General features: G+C 42.4%; 3 protein-coding genes across 3 annotated transcripts; 2 read left to right on the top strand and 1 right to left on the bottom strand.

The window, feature by feature from the left end:
- Nucleotides 1-2578: 2578 nt before the first annotated feature.
- LOC112061620 (claw keratin-like) lies at nt 2579-4235 on the top strand. Its single transcript, XM_065574112.1, has 3 exons — nt 2579-2638; nt 3280-3688; nt 3737-4235. The coding sequence occupies exons 2-3, from the start codon at nt 3301-3303 to the stop codon at nt 3961-3963; spliced, it is 615 nt and encodes a 204-aa protein (XP_065430184.1). The 5' UTR covers nt 2579-2638; nt 3280-3300; the 3' UTR covers nt 3964-4235.
- A 4211-nt stretch (nt 4236-8446) lies between these two features.
- On the bottom strand, nt 8447-9282 carry LOC101952141 (claw keratin-like). Its single transcript, XM_005315268.3, has one exon. The coding sequence runs from the start codon at nt 9265-9267 to the stop codon at nt 8707-8709; it is 561 nt and encodes a 186-aa protein (XP_005315325.3). The 5' UTR covers nt 9268-9282; the 3' UTR covers nt 8447-8706.
- A 2293-nt stretch (nt 9283-11575) lies between these two features.
- Nucleotides 11576-13131, top strand: LOC135976762 (claw keratin-like). Its single transcript, XM_065574097.1, has 2 exons — nt 11576-11635; nt 12278-13131. The coding sequence occupies exon 2, from the start codon at nt 12299-12301 to the stop codon at nt 12857-12859; it is 561 nt and encodes a 186-aa protein (XP_065430169.1). The 5' UTR covers nt 11576-11635; nt 12278-12298; the 3' UTR covers nt 12860-13131.
- Nucleotides 13132-13452: the final 321 nt, after the last annotated feature.

Raw genomic sequence — 13452 nt, 5'->3', positions numbered from 1 at the left:
AACTTGGTAAGTCTGATTTCACTCACACAGTTGGGGGTGGAGGTGCAGTGTATGCACAGAAAGATATACTCCACACAAGGTTTTCTCCAACCTAGGTTGGGTAAAGTGCCTTCCTTCAAACAAGAGAAAACAAAGCTACATTCAAAAAAATCAAAGATCCTTCCTTTGAGAGGGAGGGAGCTCAGAATGATGAACGGAGTACTGGAATGACATCTGAGACCTTGACATGCATTTTTAAAGTGAATATTGGAACATCTAATTTCAGGAAAAAGTTATTACTACTGTACTTTAATAATTCAGTACGTCTCTTTGGCCGTATAAAGTGTTTGTGAAGTGCTTTCAAATTATAATTATACCTGTTTTACACAGAGGTGAACGGAGACTTGTTAAGATCAAGGTCAAGGTTAGGCAGGGAGAGATTGGTAGAGTCAGAAATATCCCCCAATAATTGGGACTACTCATGCCAAACACTAACCTCAGTCTCTTGAACCCTACTGGACACTTACCAATCATGGCTTCCAAATCTGTCACTAACCCTGAAAGAAACTCTTAAAGAGGCTCATTCTATTTTTTTTTAATCTTCTTTTGATAATTGTTTAGAATTGGTGCCACAAGTGGAGGTCCAATTTTAGGTTAATTTTGAATCCCTGCTAGGAGAGATTCTCCCCTTTGCAGAGGGTCAGCACAAAGACACGTGCTAAACTACAGTCCCTGATGAATCCTAGTTTGAATCTTTCAAGTTGGACTCAAAATGTCCATAGGCATCGTACTATCCACCTGCCAAAGGGGGAAGTTCAGATATAAGGTCCTGAAGGCAGCAGAGTGATTCCCATTGATTACAAAGGGAACTGGATCTGACCCAGTGCACAAAAATGCCTCCCTCCTTCCTACCGGGTACAAAATGAACTGCCCAATGCCCCAACCATGACCAGCATAAATTGAAAGGCCCAAACTGGATTCCTTCTTCAGATTCCCATGATATACAGCCTCATAATTTTCATATTAAAATTTCATTAATTGTAGCTTTACACTAATAATCACAAACAATGAGGAAAGCATTTACATCCATTGAAGTTGTTATGCATGCAACAAGATTGGTTTTGTAGCGAATAATGTCCTCACCAGAAGTAAACAGTATCTCACGTACTTTCTAAATCATATGAAAGCACCTGCAACTTAGACCTTTTCAGATCATTTATCCAGCATTATTCGTCTTGGTGAACTTGGTAAGTCTGATTTGACTTACACAGTTGGCGGTGGAGGTATGGAGTATACACAGCAAGATACAACCCACACAAGGTTTTCTTTAACCTGGGCTGGGTAAAGTGCCTTCCTTCACATTGAAGTTGAAGGAGTTGTGCTGGTCAACACTAGCTCACATACAGGCCCTTCAACTTTAAAATATATCTAGAAGGGGAAAAAATGCTACATTCAAAAAAAACTCACAGAGCCTCCATTTTAGCGGGAGGGAGCTCAGAATCATGTACCAAGTACTGGAATGACATCTATGACCTTGACATGCATTTCTAAAGTGAATATTGGAACGTCTAATTGCAATAAAAATTATTACTACTATAATAATACTGTACGTAACTTTGGCTGTATAAAGTGTTTGTGAAGAGCTTTCCAATTATAATTATACCTGTTTTACACAGAGGTGAACGGAGACATGTTAAGTTCAAGGTCAGACAGGGCATGATTGACAAAGTCAGAAAAAGCCCCCAATAGTTGGGACTAGTCATGCCAAATACTAACCTCAATCTCTTGAACCCTCCTGGACACTTACAATCATGCCTTCCAAATCTGTCACTAACCCTGAATTTAACTCTTAAAGAGGCTCATTCTGTGTTTTTTTAATCTTCCTTTGATAATTGTTTACAATTGGTGCCAAAAGTGGAGGTCCAATTTTAGGTTTATTTTGAATCCCTGTAAGGAGAAATTCTCCCCTTGGCAGAGGGCCATCACAAAGGCCCATGCTCCACTACAGTCCCTGCTGAGTCCTAGTTTCAACGTTTCAAGTTGGACTCAAAATGGCCATAGGCATCGTGCTATCCCCTTGCCAAAGGGGGAATTTCAGATATAAGGTCCTGAAAAGAAACACACTGAAGGCAATGGTATGAATCCCATTGATTACAAAGGGGACTGGATCTGATCCAATGTACAAAAATGCCTCCCTCCTTCCTACCGAGTACAAAATGCACTGCCCAATGCCCCTAACCATGACCAGCATAAATGGAAAGGACCAAACCAGATTCCTGTTCATGAGAGACAGTTGTACTACTGACACAGCTCTGAATCACCTTGACATGCATTCTCATGCCAGCACCAAGTCAGTCAGTGGAATGACACGAGGATTGCAGTTGGCTTGTACAATTTTTAGATGAAAGAAAGCTGAAGAATGCAACAATGTCACACCCTTTCAGGCTGAGATTAGCCCAACAATCCCAAACCCTGAGGAAAACAGCTCCATCCAAAGGAGGATTTAGCAAGGCAGTCAAGTTTGTTTGGTAACTAATTGGGATCTCCTCCATAAAAGACATCTCAGATCCTTCAGGCAGTCCTACAAACTGTATAAAAGTGCTCACATCTCAGGACTCTTCTAAACACTTCTCTGCACTTCATCTCTTCGGTGAACACGGTAAGTCCATTTCGACTCCATCTCTTTCTTACCATAAAGATATCCCAGTAGCTTCCATTTCCATTCAAGATTGAATCTTGCACATACACTCAGTAACTTTTATCAGGGATGAGGGTGTTATTCCATAATTACATTGTGCACTTATTCAGTTGCAAGGGCTGGTGAATTCACGATGCTAAGCTAACGGGGAGATTGTAGAAGCAACATATGAAACTGGGAAATATATTTTCTATTAATTGGAAGTTGAATTAGGGTATTTAAATCTTTTAAGTGACCTTATAAAATCCTTTAGTCATTTCCCTTTTCGGTAGATTAGGAAGAAGCGTTCCCAGTTCACTCCATAACGGTGCAATACATTGGTCTTCTACTTTATTCTGAAGAAGCTATTATTCATCACTGTTGCTGACATGGAGAGGACTTCAAAGGGGCCAGTTGGGAGGGAAGTTTAGTGGGAGAGGAGAAGAGCGAAGAAAGCGGAAATAGGAACAAATAATAACCATGTACATAGGGACTGCGTCTACTCCTCCTCCTCTCTCTCGGGGCCCTTGTAGACCTCACCATAATAGTAACTGAGCTTTGAAGCCTTTCTTCCACTGACACTTATAACTTCTCTTGAATCTGTTCCCTGTTGTGTGTTTCAGGTTTATCTCCATCACAGAAAGATGTCTTGCTCCAGCCTGTCCTATCCAGAATGCGGGGTGGCCCGTCCCAGTCCAGTTTCTGGCAGCTGCAATGAGCCATGTGTTAGGCAGTGCCCTGACTCTGAAGTGGTCATCAGACCATCACCGGTTGTCGTGACCCTCCCAGGACCAATTCTCAGCACTTTCCCGCAACAGAGTGAAGTGGCAGCCGTAGGAGCACCTGTGGTCGGAGCTGGCTACGGGGGCTCATTTGGTTTGGGGGGACTGTATGGTTCTGGAGGCCGTTATGGAGGATTGTATGGTTTAGGGGGATTTGGTGGTTATGGGGGCCTTTACGGTTATGGGGGATTGGGTGGTTATGGGGGATTGTGTGGTTACGGGGGAGGTTACGGTTATGGGGGATTAGGTGGTTATGGGGGATTGGGTAGATATGGGGGATTGTGTGGTTACGGGGGAGGTTATGGGGGACTGTGTGGTTACGGGGGAGGTTACGGTTATGGGGGATTAGGTGGTTATGGGGGATTGGGTAGATATGGGGGATTGTGTGGTTACGGGGGAGGTTATGGGGGACTGTGTGGTTACGGGGGAGGTTACGGTTATGGGGGATTAGGTGGTTATGGGGGATTATGCGGTTACGGGGGATATGGCCGTAGGTATCGCGGTGGATACTGTGGGCCATGTTAATCCCAACAGGAATATCCATGAAATAAAGTAGAATAGGCCCTACATGTTCTATCCTTTCCACCGATATGTATCGTAAGCATCTCACTTTGAATTATGCTACGGCAGATATGTAATGGAGAACCTGCCTAGTCCTCTGCCTCTATTATGCTGTATTTTATTTCCTACCAACTGGTGTAAAACAAGGAACTTGAAAAGGTTCTGCTCTGTATTGTTTCTTCCTGTAACTTTGTACTGCAAATTTCATTCACATTAAAAACTATGTTGCATCATCATATCAGTCTTATGGTTCTCCTTGTTTCTCCCTACTTGGTTAAAAATTCATCTCTGTTGAGCAGGCAGAACCGGGCACATCTCAAGTTCCAACTTTGAAAGCCATGGAGTGAATCTGGCCCTTGAAGAGTTCCATAGAATTATACAAGCCCTCTGCAAAGAGTTCCTCCTTTCCTTACCTGGTTGAGCAAAGTGTCTTTTCCTGAAATGATTTATCCATATGGTAACTTAAAGAATGTACATTTTTCCTTTGGTTTCATGGTAAGCATCGGTGTGACTGTTTGCAGGAGAAGGGCCCAGGTTTTAAGAAGGAAAAAAAAAGTAGCCAGCAAATTGCTCGGTTAATGCACGGTTAAGTCTAGACCCGACCCCTTGAATGTCAGAGTATCTTTAGGGACAGGCAGCCTTTGCTTCTAGAGCTCTTTGAAAGTTTGGCTGTTCACTAGAAAGCTCTTCTCAACTTTAAGTCCACAAGTAACCTCACTTTTCTATAGAGCTTCCTTTCCCCAGGATTTGGGTTTTTCAGCAGAGATTATGGATAAAGACAAAGACTGAGAAAACTTTATTGACATGGCCATTTGATATGGGTGCTTTATCTGGAGGCATTTGGCCAAACCAATCCCCGTTTCCATCCCTAGTACTACTCTATGGGCTAAGGATGAATCCCTCCCCTTTGAGATACTCGAGGATGATAGCAATTTAAAGCTGCAGCATTGAAGTCCTGAACGGCTGAGGAAGAAACCTTTACTATGAGCAGTTAGCCTTTCCCTGGCAATTCATAAGCTTCATTGAGAACAAATGCCCTAATACTGCCAGTCTTCCTCTTTGGTCAAATGATATGGAAGCCTTTCATGATATGAAAAGATAACGAATTGAGGAGAAATTAAAACCAGAAGACCAATAGTATAATGTATTATATATTTGAATTTGAAATAAAGGGGAGTAGAAATTTTCAAAAGAAAAGAAAAGGCTATATATCCATGGTTTCACGAAGGCCATATCCTGTCACCAGCTCCAAAGTAATGTATTTCTCAAATTGTCTTCTTTATTGCAGCTATAGAGTTTGACAAACAAGTCCGGTGTGCCACCATTTTCAATTACTTGTTTCCCCTTGGTCAGTCTCAACTAAGGCAAACACAATTGAGGTCATGTAGAGACCTAAAGAGAGAGAGAGCGAGAGAGAGAAAGAGAGTAACAAAGACAGACCTAGCCCCTCTCTTCGTGTCTCCAACTCTGGTCCCGTATTCTGCTTTTAGTCTTCTTGCTCTACTTACCCTTAGTCACCACCCTAACCAGCTCTCTTGAATCCTTGTTACTGTCTTTGTCTGAAAAAATCCTGTGTACATTTTTCCTTTCGTTTCAAGAAGACCAATCACGTGGTTCAGGGTAAGCATCAGTGTGACTGTTTGCAGGAGAAGGACACAGGTTTTCAGAAGGAAAAGAAAATGGGCTAGCAAATTGCTCGGTTAATGCATGGTTAAGTCTAGCCCCGACCCCTTGAATGGCAGTGTATCTTTGGAGACACGCAGCCTTTGCTTCTAGAGCGCTTTGAAGGTTTGGCTGTTCACTAGAAAGCTCTTCTCAACTTTAACTCCACAACTTAATGTAGTACAAGAGTCTAAAGGCTTTTGAGGTTGCTGTTGCTCACTACACTCCATATATATCATATCCCCAGGGTCTATCAGGGCATGATATTGCAGGAACTGCAAATTAAAAACTACATTTTCATCTACACATGTCGTCAACATTTTTGTGCCCTTCAGCTCCCAGAAGATGAATATTTTCCAATAATCAAATTTTTGATTGGATAACACAAAAGGCACAGCAAGGTCTCTCATGTCCCTCCCTACTCAGGCCATAATATACAGCCTCATAATTTGGGTATTAAAATTTCATCAGTGATAGCTTTACACTAATAATCACAAACAATGAGGAAAACATTTACATCCATTGAAGTTGTTATGAATGCAACAAGATTGGTTTCGTAGCTAATAAGGTCCTCATCAGAAGAAAAGGGCATTTCACATCCTTTCTAAATCATATGAAAGCACCTGCAACTTAGAACTTACCAGATCAATTATGTAGCGTTATTCATCTTGGTGAACTTGGTAAGTCTGATTTGACTCACAGAGTTGGCAGTGGAGGTACAGAGTATACACGGAAAGATACACTCCACACAAGGTTTTCTCTAACCTGGGCTGGGTAAAGTGCCTTCCTTCAAACTGAAGATGATGGAGTTGTGTTGGTCTACACTAGCTCACATTCAATCCCTTAACTTTAAAATATATAAACAAGGGAAAACAAAGCTACATTCAAAAAAATCAAAGAGCCTCTATTTGAGGGGGAGGGAGCTCAGAATGGCGAACGAAGTACTTGAATGACCTCTGAGACCTTGACATGCATTTTTAAAGTGAATTTTGGAACATCTAATTTCAGTAAAAAGTTATTACTACTGTACTATAATAATTCACTACGTCTCTTTGGCCATATAAAGTGTTTGTGAAGTGCTTTAAAATTATAATTATACCTGTTTTACACAGAGGTGAACGGAGGCATGTTAAGATCAAGGTCAAGGTCACACAGGGAGAGATTGGTAGAGTCAGAAATAGCCCCCAATAGTTGGGACTACTCCTGCCAAACACTAACCTCAATCTCTTGAACCCTACCGGACACTTAGCAGTCATGGCTTCCAAATCTGTCACTAACCCTGAAAGTAACTCTTAGAGAGTCTCATTCTATTTTTTTTTAATTTTCATTTGATAATTGTTTACAATTGGTGCCACAAGTGAAGGTCCAATTTTAGATCAATTTTGAATCCCTGTAAGGAGAAATTGTCCCCTGGGCAGAGGACCATCAAACAGGCCCATGCTCCACTACAGTCCTTGCTGAGTCCTAGTTTGAACGTTTCAAGTTGGACTCAAACTGTCCACAGGCTTCTTACTATCCCCCTGCCAAAGGGGGTATTTCAGATATAAGGTCCTGAAGGCAATAGAATGATTCCCATTGATTACAAAGGGAACTGGATCTGACCCAGTGCACAAAAATGCCTCCCTCCTTTCTACCGGGTACAAAATGCACTGCCCAATGCCCCAACCATGACCAGCATAAACTGAAAGGCCCAAACTGGATTCCTTCTTAAATTCCCATAATATACAGCCTCATAATTTTCATATTAAATTTTCAATAATTGTAGCTTTACACTAACAATCACAAACAATGAGGAAAGCATTTACATCCATTGAAGTTGTTATGCATTCAACAAGATTGGTTTTGTAGCGAAATGTCTTCGCCTGAAGTAAAGTGCATCTCACATCCTTTCTAAATCATATGAAAGCACCTGCAACTTAGAACTTTTCAGATCACTTATCTAGCGTTATTTGTCTTGGTGAAGTTGGTAAGTCTTATTTCACTCACACAGTTGGGGGTGGAGGTGCAGTGTATACACAGAAAGATACACTCCACAAAAGGTTTTCTCTAACCTAGGTTGGGTAAAGTGCCTTCCTTCAAACAAGAGAAAACAAAGCTACATTCAAAAAATTCAAAGATCCTTCCTTTGATGGGGAGGGAGGTCAGAATGGCAAACGGAGTACTGGAATGACATCAGAGACCTTAACATAAATTTTTAAAGTGAATATTGGACCATCTAATTGCAGTAAAAAAGTTATTACTACTATAATAATACAGTACGTCTCTTTGGCCCTATAAAATGTTTGTGAAGTGCTTTCAAATTATAATTATACCTGTTTTACACATAGGTGAACGGAGGTATGTTAAGGTCAAGGTCAGACAGGGCATGATTGACAAAATCAGAAAAAGCCCCCAATAGTTGGGACTACTCATGCCTAACACTAACTTCAATCCCTTGAACCCTACTGGACACTTACCAATCATGGCTTCCAAATCTGTCACTAACCCTCTTAGAGAGGCTCATTTTATTTTTTAATCTTCTTTTGATAATTGTTTAGAATTGGTGCCACAAGTGGAGGTCCAATTTTAGGTTAATTTTGAATCCCTGTAAGGAGAAATTCTCCCCTTTGCAGAGGGTCAGCACAAAGACCCGTGCTAAACTACAGTCCCTGATGAATCCTAGTTTGAATCTTTCAAGTTGGACTCAAAATGTCCATAGGCATCATACTATCCCTCTGCCAAAGGGGGAATTTCAGATGAATTTTTAACCGAATAGGGAGAAACAAGGAGAACCATAAGACTGATCTGATGATGCAACATAGTTTTTAATGTGAATGAAATTTGCAGTACAAAGTTACAGGAAGAAACAATACAGAGCAGAACCTTGTTTTACACCAGTTGGTAGGAAATAAAATACAGCATAATAGAGGCAGAGGACTAGGCAGGTTCTCCATTACATATCTGCCGTAGCATAATTCAAAGTGAGATGCTTACGATACATATCGGTGGAAAGGATAGAACATGTAGGGCCTATTCTACTTTATTTCATGGATATTCCTGTTGGGATTAACATGGCCCACAGTATCCACCGCGATACCTACGGCCATATCCCCCGTAACCGCATAATCCCCCATAACCACCTAATCCCCCATAACCGTAACCACCCCCGTAACCACACAATCCCCCATAACCTCCCCCGTAACCACACAATCCCCCATATCTACCCAATCCCCCATAACCACCTAATCCCCCATAACCGTAACCTCCCCCGTAACCACATAATCCCCCATAACCACCCAATCCCCCATAACCGTAAAGGCCCCCATAACCACCAAATCCCCCTAAACCATACAATCCTCCATAACGGCCTCCAGAACCATACAGTCCCCCCAAACCGAATGAGCCCCCATAGCCAGCTCCGACCACAGGTGCTCCTACGGCTGCCACTTCACTCTGCTGCGGGAAAGTGCTGAGAATTGGTCCTGGGAGGGTCACGACAACCGGTGATGGTCTGATGACCACTTCAGAGTCAGGGCACTGCCTGATGCACGGCTCATTGCAACTGCCAGAAACTGGACTGGGACGGGCCACCCCGCATTCTGGATAGGAGAGGCTGGAGCAAGACATCTTTCTGTGATGGAGATAAACCTGAAACACACAACAGGGAACAGATTCAAGAGAAGTTATAAGTGTCAGTGGAAGAAAGGCTTCAAAGCTCAGTTACTATTATGGTGAGGTCTACAAGGGCCCCGAGAGAGAGGAGGAGGAGTAGACACAGTCCCTATGTACATGGTTATTATTTGTTCCTATTTCCGCTTTCTTCGCCTCTTCTCCTCTCCCACTAAACTTCCCTCCCAACTGGCCCCTTTGAAGTCCTCTCCATGTCTGCAACAGTGATGAATAATAGCTTCTTCAGAATAAAGTAGAAGACCAATGTATTGCCCCGTTATGGAGTGAACTGGGAACCCTTCTTCCTAATCTACCGAAAAGGGAAATGACTAAAGGATTTTATAAGGTCACTTAAAAGATTTAAATACCCGAATTCAACTTCCAATTAATAGAAAATATATTTCCCAGTTCCATATGTTGCTTCTACAATCCCCCCGTTAGCTTAGCACCGTGAATTCACCAGCCCTTGCAACTGAATAAGTGCACAATGTAATTATGGAATAACACCCTCATCCCTGATGAAAGTCACTGAGAGTAAGTGCAAGATTCAATCTTGAAAGGAAATGGAAGCTACTAGGATATCTCTATGGTAAGAAAGAGATGGAGTCGAAATGGACTTACCGTGTTCACCGAAGAGATGAAGTGCAGAGAAGTGTTTAGAAGAGTCCTGAGATGTGAGCACTTTTATACAGTTTGTAGGACTGCCTGAAGGATCTGAGATGCCTTTTATGGAGGCGGTCCCAATTAGTTACCAAACAAACTTGACTGCCTTGCTAAACCCTCCTTTGGATGGAGCTGTTTTCCTCAGGGTTTGGGATTGTTGAGTCTCACGTACTTTCTAAATCATATGAAAGCACCTGCAACTTAGACCTTTTCAGATCATTTATCTAGCATTATTCGTCTTGGTGAACTTGGTAAGTCTGATTTGACTTACACAGTTGGGAGTGGAGGTACGGAGTATACACAGAAAGATACACCCCACACAAGGTTTTCTCTACCCTGGGCTGGGTAAAGTGCCTTCCTTCAAATTGAAGTTGAAGGAGTTGTGCTGGTCAACACTAGCTCACATTAAGGCCCTTCAACTTTAAAATATATCTAGAAGGGGAAAAAATGCTACATTCAAAAAAACTTAAAGAGCCTCCATTTTAGCGGGAGGGAGCTCAGAATCATGCACCGAGTACTGGAATGACATCTATGACCTTGACATGCATTTCTAAAGTGAATATTGGAACGTCTAATTGCAATAAAAAGTTATTACTACTATAATAATACTGTACGTAACTTTGGCTGTATAAATTGTTTGTGAAGAGCTTTCCAATTATAATTATACCTGTTTTACTCAGAGGTGAACGGAGACATACTAAGTTCAAGGTCAGACAGGGCATGATTGACAAAGTCAGAAAAAGCCCCCAATAGTTGGGACTAGTCATGCCAAATACTAACCTCAATCTCTTGAACCCTCCTGGACACTTACCAATCATGCCTTCCAAATCTGTCACTAACCCTGAAAGTAACTCTTAAACAGGCTCATTCTATTTTTTTTAATCTTCCTTTGATAATTGTTTATAATTGGTGCCACAAGTGGAGGTCCAATTTTAGGTTAATTTTGAATCCCTGTAAGAAGAAATTCTCCCCTTGGCAGAGGGCCATCACAAAGGCCCATGCTCCACTACAGTCCCTGCTGAGTCCTAGTTTCAACGTTTCAAGTTGGACTCAAAATGGCCATAGGCATCGTACTATCCCCCTGCCAAAGGGGGAATTTCAGATATAAGGTCCTGAGAAGAAACACACTGAAGGCAATGGTATGAATCCCATTGATTACAAAGGGGACTGGATCTGATCCAATGTACAAAAATGCCTCCCTCCTTCCTACCGGGTACAAAATGCACTGCCCAATGCCCCTAACCATGACCAGCAGAAATGGAAAGGACCAAACCAGATTCCTGTTCATGACAGACAGTTGTACTACTGACACAGCTCTGAATCAGCTTGACATGCATTCTCATGGCAGCACCAAGTCAGTCAATGGAATGACACAAGGATTGCACTTGGCTTGTACAATTTTTAGATGAAAGAAAGCTGAAGAATGCAACAATGTCACACACTTTCAGGCTGAGATTAGCCCAACAATCCCAAACCCTGAGGAAAACAGCTCCATCAAAAGGAGGATTTAGCAAGGCAGTCAAGTTTGTTTGGTAACTAATTGGGACCGCCTCCATAAAAGGCATCTCAGATCCTTCAGGCAGTCCTACAAACTGTATAAAAGTGCTCACATCTCAGGACTCTTCTAAACACTTCTCTGCACTTCATCTCTTCGGTGAACACGGTAAGTCCATTTCGACTCCATCTCTTTCTTACCATAGAGATATCCTAGTAGCTTCCATTTCCGTTCAAGATTGAATCTTGCACTTACTCTCAGTGACTTTTATCAGGGATGAGGGTGTTATTCCATAATTACATTGTGCACTTATTCAATTGCAAGGGCTGGTGGATTCACAATGCTAAGCTTACGGGGGGATTGAAGAAGCAACATATGGAAATGGGAAATATATTGTCTATTAATTGGAAGTATAATTAGGGCATTTAAATCTTTTAAGTGACCTTATAAAATCCTTTAGTCATTTCTCTTGTTGGTAGATTAGTAAGAAACATTACCAGTTCACTCCATAACAGGGCAATATATTGGTCTTCTACTTTATTCTGAAGAAGCTATTATTCATCACTGTTGCAGACATGGAGAGGATTTCAAAGGGGCCAGTTGGGAGGGAAGTTTAGTTGGAGAGGAGAAGAGGCGAAGAAAGCGGAAATAGGAACAAATAATAACCATGAACATAAGGACTGCGTCTCCTCCTCCTCCTCTCTCTCGGGGCCCTTGTAGATCTCACCATAATAGTAACTGAGCTTTGAAGCCTTTCTTCCACTGACACTTGTAACTTCTCTTGAATCTGTTCCCTGTTGTGTGTTTCAGGTTTATCTCCATCACAGAAAGATGTCTTGCTCCAGCCTGTCCTATCCAGAATGTGGGGTGGCCCGTCCCAGTCCAGTTTCTGGCAGCTGCAATGAGCCGTGCGTTAGGCAGTGCCCTGACTCTGAAGTGGTCATCAGACCATCACCGGTTGCCGTGACCCTCCCAGGACCAATTCTCAGCACTTTCCCTCAGCAGAGTGAAGTGGCAGCCGTAGGAACACCTGTGGTCGGAGCTGGCTATGGGGGCTCATTCGGTTTGGGGGGACTGTATGGTTCTGGAGGCCAATATGGAGGATTGTATGGTTTAGGGGGATTTGGTGGTTATGGGGGCCTTTACGGTTATGGGGGATTGGGTGGTTATGGGGGACTGTGTGGTTACGGGGGAGGTTACGGTTATGGGGGATTAGGTGGTTATGGGGGATTGGGTAGATATGGGGGATTGTGTGGTTACGGGGGAGGTTATGGGGGACTGTGTGGTTACGGGGGAGGTTACGGTTATGGGGGATTAGGTGGTTATGGGGGATTATGCGGTTACGGGGGATATGGCCGTAGGTATCGCGGTGGATACTGTGGGCCATGTTAATCCCAACAGGAATATCCATGAAATAAAGTAGAATGGGCCCTACATGTTCTATCCTTTCCACCGATATATATCGTAAGCATCTCACTTTGAATTATGGTACGGCAGATATGTAATGGAGAACCTGCCTAGTCCTCTGCCTCTATTATGCTGTATTTTATTTCCTACCAACTGGTGTAAAACAAGGAACTTAAAAAGGTTCTGCTCTGTATTGTTTCTTCCTGTAACTTTGTACTGCAAATTTCATTCACATTAAAAACTATGTTGCATCATCATATCAGTCTTATGGTTCTCCTTGTTTCTCCCTACTTGGTTAAAAATTCATGTCTGTGGAGCAGGCAGCCCGGGCACATCTCAAGTTGCAACTTTGAAAGCCATGGAGTGAATCCGGCCCTTGAAGAGGTCCATAGGATTATACAAGCCCTCTGCAAAGAGTTCCTCCTTTCCTTACCTGGTTGAGCAAAGTGTCTTTTCCTGAAATGATTTATCCATATTGTCACTTAAAGAATGTACATTTTTTTTTGGTTTCATGGTAAGCATCGGTGTGACTGTTTGCAGGAGAAGGGCCCAGGTTTTCAGAAGGAAAAGAAAATTGG

The sequence above is a fragment of the Chrysemys picta genome, chromosome 20, assembly GCF_011386835.1.
Source record: "Chrysemys picta bellii isolate R12L10 chromosome 20, ASM1138683v2, whole genome shotgun sequence".
In the NCBI taxonomy this organism is placed as follows: domain Eukaryota; kingdom Metazoa; phylum Chordata; order Testudines; family Emydidae; genus Chrysemys; species Chrysemys picta.
This window is presented reverse-complemented; position numbering and strand designations above follow the sequence as displayed.